The sequence below is a fragment of the Penicillium hispanicum genome (genome assembly GCF_028827665.1).
Source record: "Penicillium hispanicum strain IBT 35686 chromosome Unknown utg000005l_segment0_segment0, whole genome shotgun sequence".
In the NCBI taxonomy this organism is placed as follows: Eukaryota; Fungi; Ascomycota; class Eurotiomycetes; order Eurotiales; family Aspergillaceae; genus Penicillium; species Penicillium hispanicum.
Window position 1 is genome coordinate 1,409,305 of NW_026623197.1, and position 14,367 is coordinate 1,423,671.

Below are 14,367 nucleotides of genomic sequence, written 5' to 3' on the forward strand. Positions count from 1 at the left end.
CGAGTTGTCAAGTGTTCTTCCTAGCTCTGTGCCATGTTCCGAGCATGTTTCAGCTCTAAACCCCCACGGGAAGCCCAATTCCTACCTCGTGCAGAGTGGGAAGTCGGCAATCGTTTCAACTGTTTTGACTGCTGTTAAATACCTACCTGGTATGTTGTTAAACTTGCCTTCCATTCACTATTCAACTCGACATCTCACACGGCTCAACTGAGATACTCATAGCAGTAAACTGTCATCATGTCTGCGCCGCCAGCTGTCCCTGCGATTTCTCTCAAGGGTAAGACGGTCTGTTCAATTATCATGTAGTGGAAGGGAATGCTCAAATCCCACAGATTTTGAATCCCGGAGAGAAGAGATCACGCAGCATCTTGTCGAAGCAGCTCAAACGGCTGGATTCTTTACTATCATCGACCACGAGATCAGCATCGACGAAATCAACGCTCAATTTGCCCTTTCAAAGGCCTACTTTGACTTACCCAAGGAGATCAAGGCTAGAATACCTCACAGCATCCAGACCAACAACGGCTGGGAGTACAAGGTATGACAGAGAATCGATTCAGCTGTCTCGGTCGTCGACCTATGCGCCACGACCCATTTCATGAGCATCCTGAACTAATCGGCCTTCCAGTCCCAAATTCGACCAAGCACCGGCTCGCCCGACCAGAAGGAGTCATTCTGGCTCCAGCGCAACTCTGAATGGCCCACGGACGAAGAGGTCCCCAACTTCCGGGAGACCACCCAGAAATTCATTGCCAAGTGCGAGCACATCTCTGAGCAAGTGCGTAAGTAGCCCGGAGCGCCATATATGCAGAGTGATGAGGTGGAGCCCATGCTAACGCGGGTGATCAGTGAAATGTTTTTCGCTCGCTCTCGGCTTTCCTGAGGATCATCTCAACAACGCTATGGATGTTCACGCACCCGACAATCTCACCCAGCTCCGTATGCTTCACTACATGGCATCTGAGAATGCGACTGGAACGTGGAGAGCAGGAAGCCACACTGATGTCGGCTGTTTGACTCTGCTGTTTCAACGCGATGGCGAGGATGGATTGGAGATCTGTCCGGGGCGAGAGAGCCACAACGACCACGGTATTGGCGATATCTTCACGCCCTTGCCAGCGGTGACAGGCCCGATCGTTGTCAATATTGGGGATATGTTGAGTTGGTTACCTTCAAATCTGTGTGTTTGATCACCCATGCTGACTTGATTTCTCCAGTGGCTTGGTCTGATGACCGTCTAAAGGCGAATTTCCATCGCGTCCGAGCGAAGGACACGGGTAAAAGCCCGGATCGATACTCCATCGCGTATTTCAACACTGGCAGAAAGCATGTTGTGATGCAAGGGCCGTTGAAGAAATAGTCCGTATAACCCTCGAACTTCTGACCTCGACTCTGTAATCAGGGCTAACTTTATACTCCAGCCCCCCTATCACTTGTGGCGACTACTTCCGCGAGAAGACGGAAACTCAATTTGGACACAACTTCCGAAAGCAGCCAATCAGCCAGGCGTGAGAATATTGGAAAGATCAAGAGTTGATTGCGCCTTGTGGGCGCGGATCCGAACCTGTTTAAGTAGAACAACACCAGTACGACGCTTTTCTCAGTTAGAGCTAGTCATCAATAACTTATTGCAACCAAATTTCGCTATTTAATATTGAAGACTTGTCAACATGAGATCCACCACGGCCAGCCCATATAGAGCAATGTACGAAAATACACCCAAAGAAGAGTTCTCGTTGACGCGTGGTCATTATTGAAGGTCTTGGTATAATCTGATGGCGGCCTGAGGTTTGCAGCCGTCGCCCCAGCCATGTAAATATCTCTCTCTCTCTCTCTCTCTCTCTCTCTCTCTCTCTCTCCCTCCTCTCTTAGACAGTTGATAGTTTCCACCCACTCGGTGTTCTCCATCCCCAGTCATTTCAGCATGGTTTTCTTTAAAGTCAGCCATCACCTTCGTATATTTGAATTACCAGAGAAAAAGGAAAAACCAAGAGCAGTTCTATTTCACAATTTGGCCAAGTATCTAAGGTTCGCTACGCGATCAGAAGGGTTGCTAATTTACAGATGTGCTCGAGCGACAGCACCAGCATATGCTAGGCTAGAGAAATCCACCTGAAATCGCCAGTCAGCATCATTACCTTGAGTGTGAACGATCGAGGAACTCACATGGGAAGGCTTGATTTGGTCAATTGACGAGACTCCCAAAAGAGCCATTGCAACCTCGACCTCCTGTTTTAAGATTCGGATTGCCCGAGAAACCCCGACTTCACCAAACACCAAGGGGAAGAGGAACCCACGACCAAGCGCCACGCCTTTTGCACCCAGTGCGAGCGCCTTCACAATGTCGCTTCCCCGAGTGATTCCTCCGTCCACAATGACCTCGCATCGCTCGAAGACTGCAGGGCAGTGTTGGCGGATTTCCACCAGTGTCTCGGCGGCGGCAGGCGCACCCTCTAGTTGGCGACCGCCGTGGTTGGATAGCCAGGGATGAACCCCATAATGCATGCACAGTGCCGCATCTTCCCAGCATTGGATCCCTTTGATGGCGATGGGAAGGTCGGTGATCGATCTCAGCCATTCGATGGCTGACGTCCAAGTGAAGTCGGCATACACGGCGCTTGAATGGGTCAGTTTCCGAGGACAAGCTCGAGACTGTACTTCACTTACGGGCGATTCACGGAAACACCCCCAGAAAGACCATCATCCTCATCTTGTACACCAGAGCTCTTTGCAGTTCAAGTCAGTGATCGTTTCTTCCTTGCCGGCCTGGAGGAGCTTACATCTGACTCTGAAATAACCAGACGCATGTCTCGCTCACGCTTGCCCACGTGGATGGCGTCGACAGTAAGACAGAAGCCGCGATATCCAGATGCCACAGCCTGTCTTATCTCCTTCTCCGTGACAGTCAGGTCTCTCATCGCATAGATCTGCCAGTACAGGACCTGGCCGGGACTTCGAGCGTCTGCCATCTCTTGCTGGGTGCATCCCGCGTTGTTGCACACCCAATGCAGAATGCCATGTTTAGCGGCTGCTTTTGTTAACAGAATTTCTCCGCTTCCATGTGCAAGCTTGCCACCGCCGGCAGGGCCGATGAAGAATGGCGCCGAGAAGTGGTTGTTTAATATCGCCGTAGACGTGTCGATCTTGGTGATTGGTTCCAGGACCCGGGGGCGGAACCGAATAGCTTGCCAGGCCTTTTGATTCCAGCGACTGGTGATCTCGGCGTCGGCGCCAGCCTTGAAGACTATAGTGAAATCATTAGCCAGTCTCGATCATAGACAAAGTCTGCATCACCTACATGCAAACGCCTTGGGCGATAAGACCTTCGAGGCAGCCACCTCGAAATCGGGAATGTTGATAATATTGCGAAGAGAAATTTGACCGAGCCTCGCTTCTTTTGGCTTCTCCAGTGGTGGGTCGTTTTTGCTTGGAGGCTCTGGGCCAGTCGCCGGTCCAAGCTTTTGCCTGTGGGCACTCAAAAGTAAGCCTTGGTCCATTGAATGCTTGTATAAACTGACTCTGGCTTGAGGTACTTGTCGATCGTATCGCTCGAGTGAAATGAATCGAATATCCTTGTGGCATCGCCGCCTGCATGCTTGAGGATAACCTCCTTCCCACCAGGATGGGCGCCCAGGAAGTCTGTCACATCGTACACGAAGCCATGAACGATGACCCAGCAACTGTCCTGGGATTTATGACGACTTGTCTCCAATCTGTATCAAATTAGAGAACAATCCATCGAAAGGCCTCTCGGAAACTCCATTTCCAGGATTTCTACCTTGATACCATGTCGAGCTCGCCACCTAGAAATAAAGGATCAACCATTTGAGGGGCTATCGCAAATGATGTTCATCCGGAGGGTAAGCTTCTCCTGTACTGAGTGAGCAATCCATTTTGACAACTCCCCTTAATCACAGGGCCCTTTGACTCGCGATGTGGCTCTAGGCTCGGAGAAGCTGAAACTACGCCGTCGAGGGGACTAACCCGTCCCGGACCGAGCACTCGGCTGAGGGCTTGATAAGATGCAGATAACACCTAAATGGCGATTGGATAAAGGATACGAAGCTATCTAAAGCTATCTACTCCTTTTCCTCGTGTACCTGTAAGCTTTCGTCAAGTACTGCCATTCAGAACGCCAACACGCTTGCTCTCCATAGTCTACAAGTCTGCTTGACAAGTCCTTCCCCTCATCTGGAAGGGATATGCCCCTAGCGCGAAGATTGGACCAAGGACGGGAATGAGATAAGAAATGTTCACAATATCAATGGCTGGCAAACAGTCGAGAATAGTTGAAATAAGCTCATGTTTCTGCATCCCGTCACCCTACTGGGATCATCGCTTATAACATATTGTTCTTATATCGCACCAAGCAGCCATCCGCAACAATCGGCTCCAGCGTGCTTTCCGACGTTTTCTACATTTTACTTCTCAAATGGCGAACGATAAGGTGGACGTCGGCATGAAGATGGTCCCGGATAGTGAGGTATGTGCTTCAATGCCTCACGAGGTATCCACGTCAACTGACACTCCAACAGCGCGCCTCCATCGGAGACGGCCAGCTAGAGAAGGTTGTGGAAGACCTCGACAACGCCAGGCACGACAAAGCTCTGGCACTCTTAGCAGAGCACCATGTCTCTTTCGATCCAAGCTCTCCTGAAGCGAAGCGCGTATTGCAAAAGATCGACTACAGGATCATGCCCCTGATCATCGGGATTTATACCCTCATGCTTGTGGACAAGAACAGTCTCTCATTTGCCAACATCATGAACATCAAAGAAGATACCAATCTCACAGACAGCCAGTACTCTTGGCTCGGATCTATCGTCTAGTATGCTCAGCTCCTCCGCACTTTGACTTCCCCCGGTAGCTGCTACACTGTTTACTGACATCTGCACCATCATAGCTTCGGGTACCTTGCTGGGGAAATCCCGGTCACATTTCTCATGCAGAGGGTTCCTATTGGAAAGTTCTTTGCCGTCATGTCGATGATATGGGGAATAATCGAGATGCTTCATGCTGCTTGCCACAACTTCGGCGGTCTCCTGGCCGTGAGATTTCTGCTCGGTATGATCGAAGTAAGCACCGCTCCGGTCGTCATTTACATTCTTGGTTCCTGGTACACCAAGGAAGAGCAAGTGTCCCGAGTGGCGATCTGGTATGTCAGCTCTGGGTTGGGAACGGTAGTCGGTGGCTTCTTCGCCTGGATCATCTACCACGCCCAGTCGTTCCGCTGGCAAGCACTGTTTCTGTACGAAGGCGGCTTGACCCTTGGTATTGGTATCTTGCTGTGGTTTGTTCTGGCTGCCTCTCCTACAGAGGCCACATGGTTATCCGAAGAGGAAAAAGTCCTTGCTCTGGAGAGAGTTCGAGAAAACAAAACCGGCACTGAGGTTTGGCGGTTCAACAAATCGCAGCTCATCGAAGCCTTTTGCGACGTTCGCTTCTACTTGGTTTTCATGATTCTGGTCTCCATCGGCCTTCCCAATGGCGGGATTACGGTCTTCGGTAAGCCGAATGTTTAATTTTCCACTTTCTATCGCGCTCGTGCTCATCAATCGGCACAGGACCTGCCATTATCTCCGCGTTTGGATTCAATGATGAGCAGACTACGCTCTTGAGTATGGTGCCAGGCGCTGCTGCAATTCTGGGCACATTCGTTGCGCTTGGTGTTGCCAAATATACGAACCGAACCGGCGGCGCCATTTTCACGCTCCTTCTTTCCTGCATTGGCGTTATCATGATGCTGACCATCGATCCGGCCCACTATGTTTCTCGCTATGGCGGGTATATTTTGACTATGCAATGTACGTCCAAGCCCTAGATCTATGCTGACAATATCTAACAAATCCCAGTTCCAATTTGTGTACTCTTCCTCGTTGCTTTCATGACTGCTGGGGTTGGCGGTACGACAAAGAAGCTGGCCTTCAGCGCTTCCTATCAGCTCGGCTACACAGTCGGCAATATCATCGGGCCACAGACCTACAGGGCTTCTGACGCACCGGACTACCCTGTAAGTGAAGTATCCGAACTCCATGCTGGTCAAGGTGGCTTGTTAACAATTTTCTGTGCAGATTGCCAAGTATACGATGCTGGCCTTTCTGATATTCTCACTATTTCTCTTCGCGCTATTCGGTCTTATTCACAGACTGTGGAATATAAAGCGTGATAAGCAGGATGCAGTCGACGAGCAAAGTATGTGATAATCCGGACTTTTGGTTGGTTTACTGACAAATTCTTCCACTTTTACTAGATGGGGTCCCTCGTAGACATGTCGAGAACGAAGAGTTTGCCGACTTGACTGATTTCAACCAGAAGTCCTTGAGATACCCGGAGTGATGAGGCGTGCATCCCTTTGGGAGAGAGAGTGTGTATATTCCATTTGATGATTTCTCAATTTGGATTCTGTTAGGAAGGAGGCTCGTCGTGAACTCTTGTCACTGTTTCAAGCTACGTGTGGTCGGATGTGCTGATGGAATAAACAACGGATAGTGACGACCAATGCAGCTAGTTCCACTGCTATGATCTTTTCCAATCGACTGATATGGTCGAAGCAATAAATTCTTCAGTAACCAAGTCTATGAGACCTCTCTCGGTATAGGTTTTTTCGAATATTGAGATTAGGTAGTGTTGGAAGAGAACATTCACGCTCAATATGTACAAGTTTTTCACAACATTCAGTCACCTGGATATCCAGTCCCCTCCCTTTTTCTCTGCAATGTAGCTTGGTAGGTTTCTCTAAGCATACGTGGCTCCGAGGTCGATCTCCACTGGAGACTATCATTGTGGTAAGAAATATCAGGAGTTCTTGAAATCTCATATTATCGGTGCTCTGAGTCCTTTCTCTTCTAGAGGTATTACGAGGTTTCGACAAAAAATTGCCCTGGGCCCAATGTACCCGCTGGGACAAGTTCTGTTCCCGAAATAGCTCAAAGCTTTGGGCGCAGCGCTGAGTTGTCACTTCTAATTACATCTACACGATAGGTCAGTCAAACAAACATTTTAATCGTAATGGCTCGGTGATTTCAAGTGTGGCATGCTTGAATACTGACGGCTTACTCGGGGGATTCGAATCTGAGTCTGTACAAGTCTTGATAAACTCGAGCAGCTTCGAGGCTTGAGTATTATCGCTTGTTCCAATCGACATCACATTGCTATAACATATTAGCCTTCTGTGATGACCCTTCCTTTGGAGAGACCTACGTAAAGTGGTTATGCTTATCCATGACGTGAAAGATGGGAAGGGTCCCCGAGGGCCGGCTACGAGCGCGATAGGCATTGAAGAACGCAATCGCGCCATCGCAAGCTTCCTTTCTGTGAGACTCATTGTCAGCGCAGGTATGATGAGGTGTTGCAGCTTCCAGGGTGCTTACACCTCCCACTTGGTGATACCGATATAGGTCGGAATCTGAGAAGAGTCCCTAGTCGCAAATGGTAAGTCGGTGGTAGGGGCCACGCAGCGCTGGTGTGGCTTACAGAAGAGGTGAATCGTCCGGTAGGTTTCTAAATAATCCCAGTGCACATCGGGGCTGTCAGGGAGTGTCAGTTTGAAGCGTCACGTAGAGATTACACGGCTAGCTTACCCCCCAGATCTCCTCGGCATCTGAGCCATAGTAGCGCTGTAGAATCTTTCGTCGGATCGGTCTCATCCGGTCGTACCAGAATGGAACGCTCAAGTAGATGATGCCGGCCACGGGGGGATGTACGACTTTCGATGAAGCCCTCTGAGGGTCGCCTAGACTGACGCGTTAGTTTTATTTTGCTCCCTGAGCCATAATTGACTCTTACGACTACATTGTAAGCGCAGAATGCTTGATTTGGGGACATACCAGCAGCATAGAGGTTCATGGCGATATGCGCGCCTCCTGACGAGTGGCCAAACAGGACGACCTTGTCAACTGAGCCATTTCCAAATTTCTCAGAGGCGATGTTCTCATAGATCCATTCTCGAACGAGTTGCATATCATCGGCTCCCGCTGGATACTGCACAGTTGACTTGACCTCTGCGTCGCTGGATTCGTTGTTGTCAAAGGGGACGAATTGATGGTTAGCAGTCACGACGACCATGCCCTGCTGTGCGAAGTAATTCCCTATATTGGCCCAGAGCTGAGTACGGTCAGTACTCTGCAGCTTTTGATCTGACGCGTGAAGAGTCGAGGGCCTACCTTGTCGCTCCATCCCTTATCACCTGAGAAAAAGCCACCACCGTGCACGAACAGTAGAACGGGTCTGTCCTTCTGCGAATCGGCCGTTGGGATGTACACATCCAAGAGGTTCCGTTGCGCTGGTCCATATCTCTGGTCTCGGACAACTCTCACGTCCTGGGGTTGCTCGCCACTGTGGAACGGCTCCCAATGTCGGCGCCAGATCTAGACCAGAGAGGTAAGCAGCTGTCCCTTGTAGCTATGTTCAATTCCCACTCACCTCTTCATCCCCGAGATTGGCCGTGACCGTGTTTGCGGCGATTTTGGCGAATAATTGGTCCATGTTGATCGGGGAGAATATTTGAGGACTAGGTCAGTTATTCCGTATGATCAAAGAGCGCGAATCAGGCATCGTAGTTGGGCCGGTGTTTTTTTATGTGCCATGTTTCGAAGTCATCGGGGTTCTTACCAGGCTAGGACTGCGATATGGCCGGATAGCGCACCGGACTCGGCCCGAGCACCAAAGGAATTCTCATTATTGACCGGGATAAATGATAAACGGCTATTCAATGAATAGCTCTTGACTGTGAAAGACATGACAGGTGTAGGGAAGACCCGGATTAAACCTAGTGTTATGCACCTCTCGCCTGTCCAAGGGATCAAGGGCTTTACTATTTCGGGTTGCTGAACGACACAGTACTTGGACTAGGACATGCATAGACAACTGTCGCCACATCTCTAGCTACGCCTATACCTACGTAGAATTGCCGAACATGAATGAGTCAACCTTGGAACGCGTATGCTTTTTATCAAATGGCTGGGGAAAACAGGCCCCGCGAATGAGAGATAGGAGGATCCGGCAGATAAGAGAGATCAACGTTTGGACGAGCCTATCGAGATCCGGCTATTCGCACTCTCCAATCACAACCATTCCAATCAAATGATAAACGCGATGGGATTCATGGTGCTTGGATACCAATGGGGCCCTGCTCAACCACCTTTGCCGGCGACGGTGAACGGACCCTCACGATCCCCATTCAACTCCCCAACTTCGACTCTAATTGTCAGATATCTGACGAGTGTTCCCATTCCAGCCCACTTAACGCCTCCAAGATCTTCCGGACACCACGCTTTTTGGCCCAAACTCACGAGGCTGCGCGAACGTCGCCTCATCACAGCCTTCGAATAGCAGTCCATCATGCCCCGACCGAAGGTTCGGCCGGAGAATCGACTTCGTTCATCGCGGGCCTGCGACCTATGCAAAGCGTCGAAGATCCGCTGCGATGCGCGCATCCCCTGCGCTGCATGTGTCAAACGGAACCGTCCCAATGACTGCAACTATGGCATCTCGCGCAGTCGCCGTGCCCGGCCTCAGACCGGGGATGGAGCGCTCGCGTCAACACCTCCAGCACTCCCTCAATTGAGTCAAGGCGGATGGATAGGGAGTCCCGAGGAGTCCAATCACAGCCAGTCGCCACTGATCGCTCAACCATCGCCACAGTCCACCAAGGACGGGGGCGATGAGTCGATCAAAGACGGGGACCAGGACTCGCCAAGCGAGAAGTTCATCACTGGATCGAACGGAGAGAACCGTTAGTCCTGCTGTTGTGTTGTGGGAAGTGGTCTGCTAATACGGCTCTTCAGTATACATCGGAGATACCGCTTCCTTGTCTTTCCTGGACTTTCTGCGACACGCGTTGAGACCGTACGTTGGGACAACGTGCTTCACGGATGGCGAACGACAGAATCTCATGCTTGAACTTGATGTGGACGACTCGACAAATACGAATATCGATCTCACCACCCAAGAAAAAGAATCTCTGGTCCATTCATACTCCGAGGCTGTGAGCGCTTCTCTTCATTGCCCCCTACTGTGAACAACAACTTCTTCCGCCGTGGCTAACACTCTGGTCAAGACAAGCGCCATTCTGTGTCTTTTCTCACCAGCGGAGATTGAGACACTCGAGGGGAAAAGTCTAGATGACTCTAGTCAAGATATGAAGAAGATTGATCGCGCCGCATTGGATATGATATTGGCCATAGGTGCACAGGCTCGTGCTTCTGACGCTCAAGACGCCCAATGCGCTGCGGTGTATTTCGCCCGCGCTCGCTCGGTCGCTTTCGAGGGGATGCTGGCGGATCCCAGCATAAGTATGGTCCGGCTGTTTCTGCTCCTGGCCTTCTTTACGCTCGGGGCCTGTCGGCAGAACGCGGCCTTCATCTATCTTGGGGTGGCATCCAAGGCGGCGATTGTGTTAGGTCTGCATCAACCCATGAGCTGGAGAAGACTCCAAAAGCAGGCCGAGTGGCCAAGCTTGAGGTAAGCCGGTCCATCGTGTCATCTATTTGCGTAGATCTGCTCACATCCCCGGTCCAGATTGCGAATATGGCACAGCCTCTGTACCCTGGATGTGTTGACAAGCTCCCTCCTCGGCCGGCCCTGTACGGTCCCGAGGGCGACCCGACACGATCTCCACGCCCTCCCTCTGGACCCCAACACTCCGGCTTTCAATGCCGTCCTCAAAGGAGCAGCCCTTCTCGACGACATCTGCGGCATACTTAGCCGGGGTGTCATGATAGATGTACCCACCGCCGAGGATCTCCTCAAAAAGCTCCGCCGATGGAGCCAGGATCTCCCTCCTTGTCTACGGCAGTTCTCATGCCCCAGTTGTGCCTCCATGAGCTCCGTGGATCGGCAGACTTTCCTCGGTCGAATACACATGTCCAGCGTTTACTATTTCTCTGTGATGCTGGTCACTCGCCCCTTTTTAATTCGATATTCGATGGCCAAGATTCGCCGTCGCTCCGGACACAATTATAATATCAACCTGCACCCGGACGAAGCCTCGCTGGCCCAGGTATGCCTGAGCTCAGCGGCCTATATGGGTGACTTGGCTCGGAAGACCGGGCTGGCCGTTATGACGTCGGAGCTACCGTTCGGGAACCTCTGCCTATTCACGTGGGACAAACCATCCAGCCACCGCAATCGGATCTGCTGACGCTGACGTTTCCTTAGAGCATGGACCTTCGGGGCTGGCCTGATTCTTGGCCTTTCGCTGTTTGCATCCGAGTCAGGAACTGATATCCAAGAGTCCTTCAAGGGGATCCTCGAAATGCTGAACAAAATCGGCGAAGCGAGTCCGCAGTCCAGATTGTATAGTGAGACCCTCGGCGCTTTTATGGACACAATTAGTGCCTACCGGCGGCAGTCGACTCATAAATCCCGCCACGCGGTGGACCAATACATTGACCAGATCCTGACCATTGATATTGACCCCGACCAGTCCGGGCAGGAGACAGCCTCTTCAAGTCAATATTCGACGACATTCTCTTGGGATACTGACGCCGACTTCCATACTGCATTTGGCTCTGTAGACCCGACATTGGGTGGCCAGTCCGGATTAGAGGATTACTGGTCTGTGCAACAGGACTGGGACGATATTGCGATGCAATTCTCTGATAACTTTGGTATTGATTTTGGAGCCCAAATGCTATAGGTGGCCATTATAAGAAAAGCTGCGAAGTGAAACTGTGCGACTATGCGTTGCTTCACTTATAATGAGAGCATACGCATCAAGGGTTCATCTGGATAATGGAGGTCGAGGAGGTCAAGATAGACCATTCCCCCTTAATCTACTACGGGATAGCCTCGGTTATATTTTCCCACCTATAACCACCCCGATGGCCCTCCACTCCTCTAGTTTCATCACACCGAAGACCAGAGCAGCTGTGGGGGTTTCATTTTCAACACAGTTTTCCCGGTCCAAGTCGGGCTTTCTTCCTGCTTTCCGGACCCCATCCGCTGATAATATCCCCACTGAGGGGTCGACTAGGGGAAGCAATCAATATAAAACCTCACAAGACCTTGTCCTGCTTGCAGAAAACCAACAAAACCTGGGACGCCTCCAAAATGCTCCTGCTCACCCTCTCTCTCTGGTCTCTAGTTCCAGTGACATGGTGCAACCCATTATCCAATGGAGCTATCTCAACCCCCGCCCAACCCCCAACAGCCACCCTACCTGCAAGCAGCAAAGCAGACACCGACACAATCTTCGTTGGCCGCGCTCTCCCTGGCTTTGACCAGGATGTCTTCTTGGGAATCAAGTTCGCCGACGAACCAGTTCGCTTCACGCCAGCGGAGCTGAAAACCAAGTACGCCTCTAGCGACAGCAACTCCGGCGTCTACGGTCTGGCAGCTATTGGCACCAATTCCAGCTCTGGTTCGGTCTATTACAATGCGACGGAGTATGGATACGACTGTCCCGGCTATGGATCTGACACCACGGAGTTGGTCGACATGGGCCTGATCCGTCTGAGTGAAGACTGTCTGAATCTAAACGTCATTCGACCGCAGGCCCGTAATGGAGATTCATCAACGCTGCTGCCGGTGATGATCTGGATCTTTGGTGGTGGGTGGCAACAGGGAGCAACGGCAGATCCGAGGTATGTGAAAAGCTGTCGTCGATAGTAATGATGCAACTGTCCTGACGAAATTGCACTGGTTGGGCTAGATACAATATGAGCTATATTATCCAACAGAGCGCCGAGAATGGCAAGCCAGTGCTGGGCGTCTCGATCAACTACCGACTCGCAGCGTTCGGATTCTTGGATTCCAGGGAAGTGCGGGTGAGTTTCTCTGTTTATTCGTCGATGGTGTCGAGCTTGGCTGGGCTAATCTGGGGTCAGGATGAGGGCAACACCAATCTGGCTCTCCGGGACCAACGCACTGCCATGCGGTGGGTGAAGCGGAATATTCAGGTGTTTGGTGGTGACCCCGACCGGATCACTATCTGGGGCGAGTCTGCGTAGGTAAATCGATGATGATATGCCTCCCATTGCAGAAACTGACCTCTTTAAAGGGGTGCCTACAGCGTCGGTGCACATTTAGTCACCAATGGCGGCGATAACGAGGGCCTGTTTCGAGCCGGTAGGAACTGTGTCACTGCGAACCCGGAGAGGAACTGACAGCATCCATTTGACAGCGATTATGGACTCTGGAAATGCTGTCGGGCCATCGTATAACGGTACAGAGTGGCATCAGCCGATGTATGACCGAATCGTTGAGCGAGCCGGGTATGTTTTGCTTGATCTAATCTCTTACATTCCCAGAACTAACAATTCTGCAGATGCACCGATGCCACGAATACACTCCAATGTCTGCGTAATCTCCCATATGAGACGATCTACGACGTAGCCTATGAAGGGCTGGAATGGTTTGCCACCATCGACGGAGCTTTCATCACCCAATACCCCCAGATCAGCTACCGCGAAGGGAAGATCGCCAAGGTACCCCTTCTACTAGGGACGAATACAGACGAAGGTACCAGCTTTGGAACAACGGGCACAAATACCTCGGAGGACTGCATCGAGCAGCTGATCAGTTTAGTACTCCCCGGGGACTGGTTCTAGGAATGGAAACATGCAGCATGCTAACAAGACCCATCCACAGCGTCTAAACGCTGGGTCCTCACCCGCGACGAAGCCACCAAGATCGTATCCTACTATCCCGACATTCCTGCCCTGGGATGTCCTTACGGCTGGGGCAATGTTACCTGGCCGGCTCTGGGCCTCCAGTACAAGCGCTACGAGTCTATGGCTGGCGATGTGGCGATGGTCGCGCCTCGTCGAATGCTGGCACATACCATGTCTGCTTTCGAGGAGAACATCTTCTCGTACCGCTGGGACGTTGCGGCTTTGAATGACACGACGCGTATCGGGGTGCAGCATTTTGCAGAGGTAGGGATTTTCTTTCTGTCCCGTTCTGGACATGTCCTTCATTATAGTGACTCGCACTCGCATAGATTCCATTTGTCTTTGCCAACCCGGTACAGAATATCACAGCGCTAGGATCTGACCCAGCGCGTCTGGAGCTTGGGCAGATGGCTGCACGAATGTGGACCTCGTTTGTGGCGGACTTGGATCCAAATGGTGTTGGGGGTAAGCATTCTTTATCACTGTCGCCTGCAGTCGCAGGGCTTGCGCTCAGGTAGATTGCGGTCTGACTAGTTATCGTAGTCCCAGCTATCCCAACGTGGCCGCGGTACTCATCGCAGGCTGCGAACTTTGTCTTTCGACTGCCGCGGAGCGAGAGCTATGTGGAAGCCGATACGTACCGTGCAGAAGGCATCGACTATATCAACAGCATTGCTCGGTAGAATGGGATAAACATGGATAGACAGGGGAGAGGGGCTAGGTAGCCAATCCGCCTGTAGATGATGTCGAGCGC

At 51.4% G+C, this 14,367-nt stretch overlaps 7 protein-coding genes across 7 annotated transcripts; 5 read left to right on the plus strand and 2 right to left on the minus strand.

The window, feature by feature from the left end:
* Positions 1–237: 237 nt before the first annotated feature.
* On the plus strand, positions 238–790 carry N7459_005993 (leucoanthocyanidin dioxygenase; the record flags this gene model as incomplete). Its single annotated transcript, XM_056945177.1, has 3 exons — positions 238–277; positions 333–538; positions 629–790. The coding sequence occupies 3 exons, from the start codon at positions 238–240 to the stop codon at positions 788–790; spliced, it is 408 nt and encodes a 135-aa protein (XP_056799512.1).
* Positions 791–902: 112 nt separating this feature from the next.
* N7459_005994 (leucoanthocyanidin dioxygenase) lies at positions 903–1,512 on the plus strand (the record flags this gene model as incomplete). The annotated part of the gene is made up of 3 exons (XM_056945178.1): positions 903–1,161; positions 1,218–1,359; positions 1,422–1,512. 3 exons carry the CDS (start codon positions 903–905, stop codon positions 1,510–1,512), a joined length of 492 nt encoding a protein of 163 aa, XP_056799513.1.
* A 546-nt stretch (positions 1,513–2,058) lies between these two features.
* On the minus strand, positions 2,059–3,825 carry N7459_005995 (FMN-dependent alpha-hydroxy acid dehydrogenase family protein; the record flags this gene model as incomplete). Its single annotated transcript, XM_056945179.1, has 7 exons — positions 2,059–2,112; positions 2,167–2,617; positions 2,668–2,726; positions 2,781–3,244; positions 3,299–3,465; positions 3,519–3,713; positions 3,779–3,825. The coding sequence occupies 7 exons, from the start codon at positions 3,823–3,825 to the stop codon at positions 2,059–2,061; spliced, it is 1,437 nt and encodes a 478-aa protein (XP_056799514.1).
* A 607-nt stretch (positions 3,826–4,432) lies between these two features.
* On the plus strand, positions 4,433–6,336 carry N7459_005996 (major facilitator superfamily domain-containing protein; the record flags this gene model as incomplete). Its single annotated transcript, XM_056945180.1, has 7 exons — positions 4,433–4,483; positions 4,536–4,828; positions 4,904–5,505; positions 5,565–5,804; positions 5,853–6,010; positions 6,072–6,192; positions 6,251–6,336. 7 exons carry the CDS (start codon positions 4,433–4,435, stop codon positions 6,334–6,336), a joined length of 1,551 nt encoding a protein of 516 aa, XP_056799515.1.
* Positions 6,337–6,926: 590 nt separating this feature from the next.
* Positions 6,927–8,484, minus strand: N7459_005997 (alpha/beta hydrolase; the record flags this gene model as incomplete). The annotated part of the gene is made up of 9 exons (XM_056945181.1): positions 6,927–6,970; positions 7,057–7,151; positions 7,201–7,311; positions 7,371–7,418; positions 7,474–7,526; positions 7,581–7,732; positions 7,827–8,103; positions 8,163–8,366; positions 8,422–8,484. 9 exons carry the CDS (start codon positions 8,482–8,484, stop codon positions 6,927–6,929), a joined length of 1,047 nt encoding a protein of 348 aa, XP_056799516.1.
* An 855-nt stretch (positions 8,485–9,339) lies between these two features.
* N7459_005998 (uncharacterized protein) lies at positions 9,340–11,638 on the plus strand (the record flags this gene model as incomplete). The annotated part of the gene is made up of 5 exons (XM_056945182.1): positions 9,340–9,733; positions 9,786–9,985; positions 10,058–10,461; positions 10,519–11,100; positions 11,158–11,638. The coding sequence occupies 5 exons, from the start codon at positions 9,340–9,342 to the stop codon at positions 11,636–11,638; spliced, it is 2,061 nt and encodes a 686-aa protein (XP_056799517.1).
* Positions 11,639–12,051: 413 nt separating this feature from the next.
* N7459_005999 (putative triacylglycerol lipase (LipA)) lies at positions 12,052–14,296 on the plus strand (the record flags this gene model as incomplete). The annotated part of the gene is made up of 9 exons (XM_056945183.1): positions 12,052–12,584; positions 12,653–12,767; positions 12,828–12,946; positions 13,001–13,068; positions 13,124–13,214; positions 13,268–13,521; positions 13,591–13,877; positions 13,943–14,078; positions 14,157–14,296. The coding sequence occupies 9 exons, from the start codon at positions 12,052–12,054 to the stop codon at positions 14,294–14,296; spliced, it is 1,743 nt and encodes a 580-aa protein (XP_056799518.1).
* Positions 14,297–14,367: the final 71 nt, after the last annotated feature.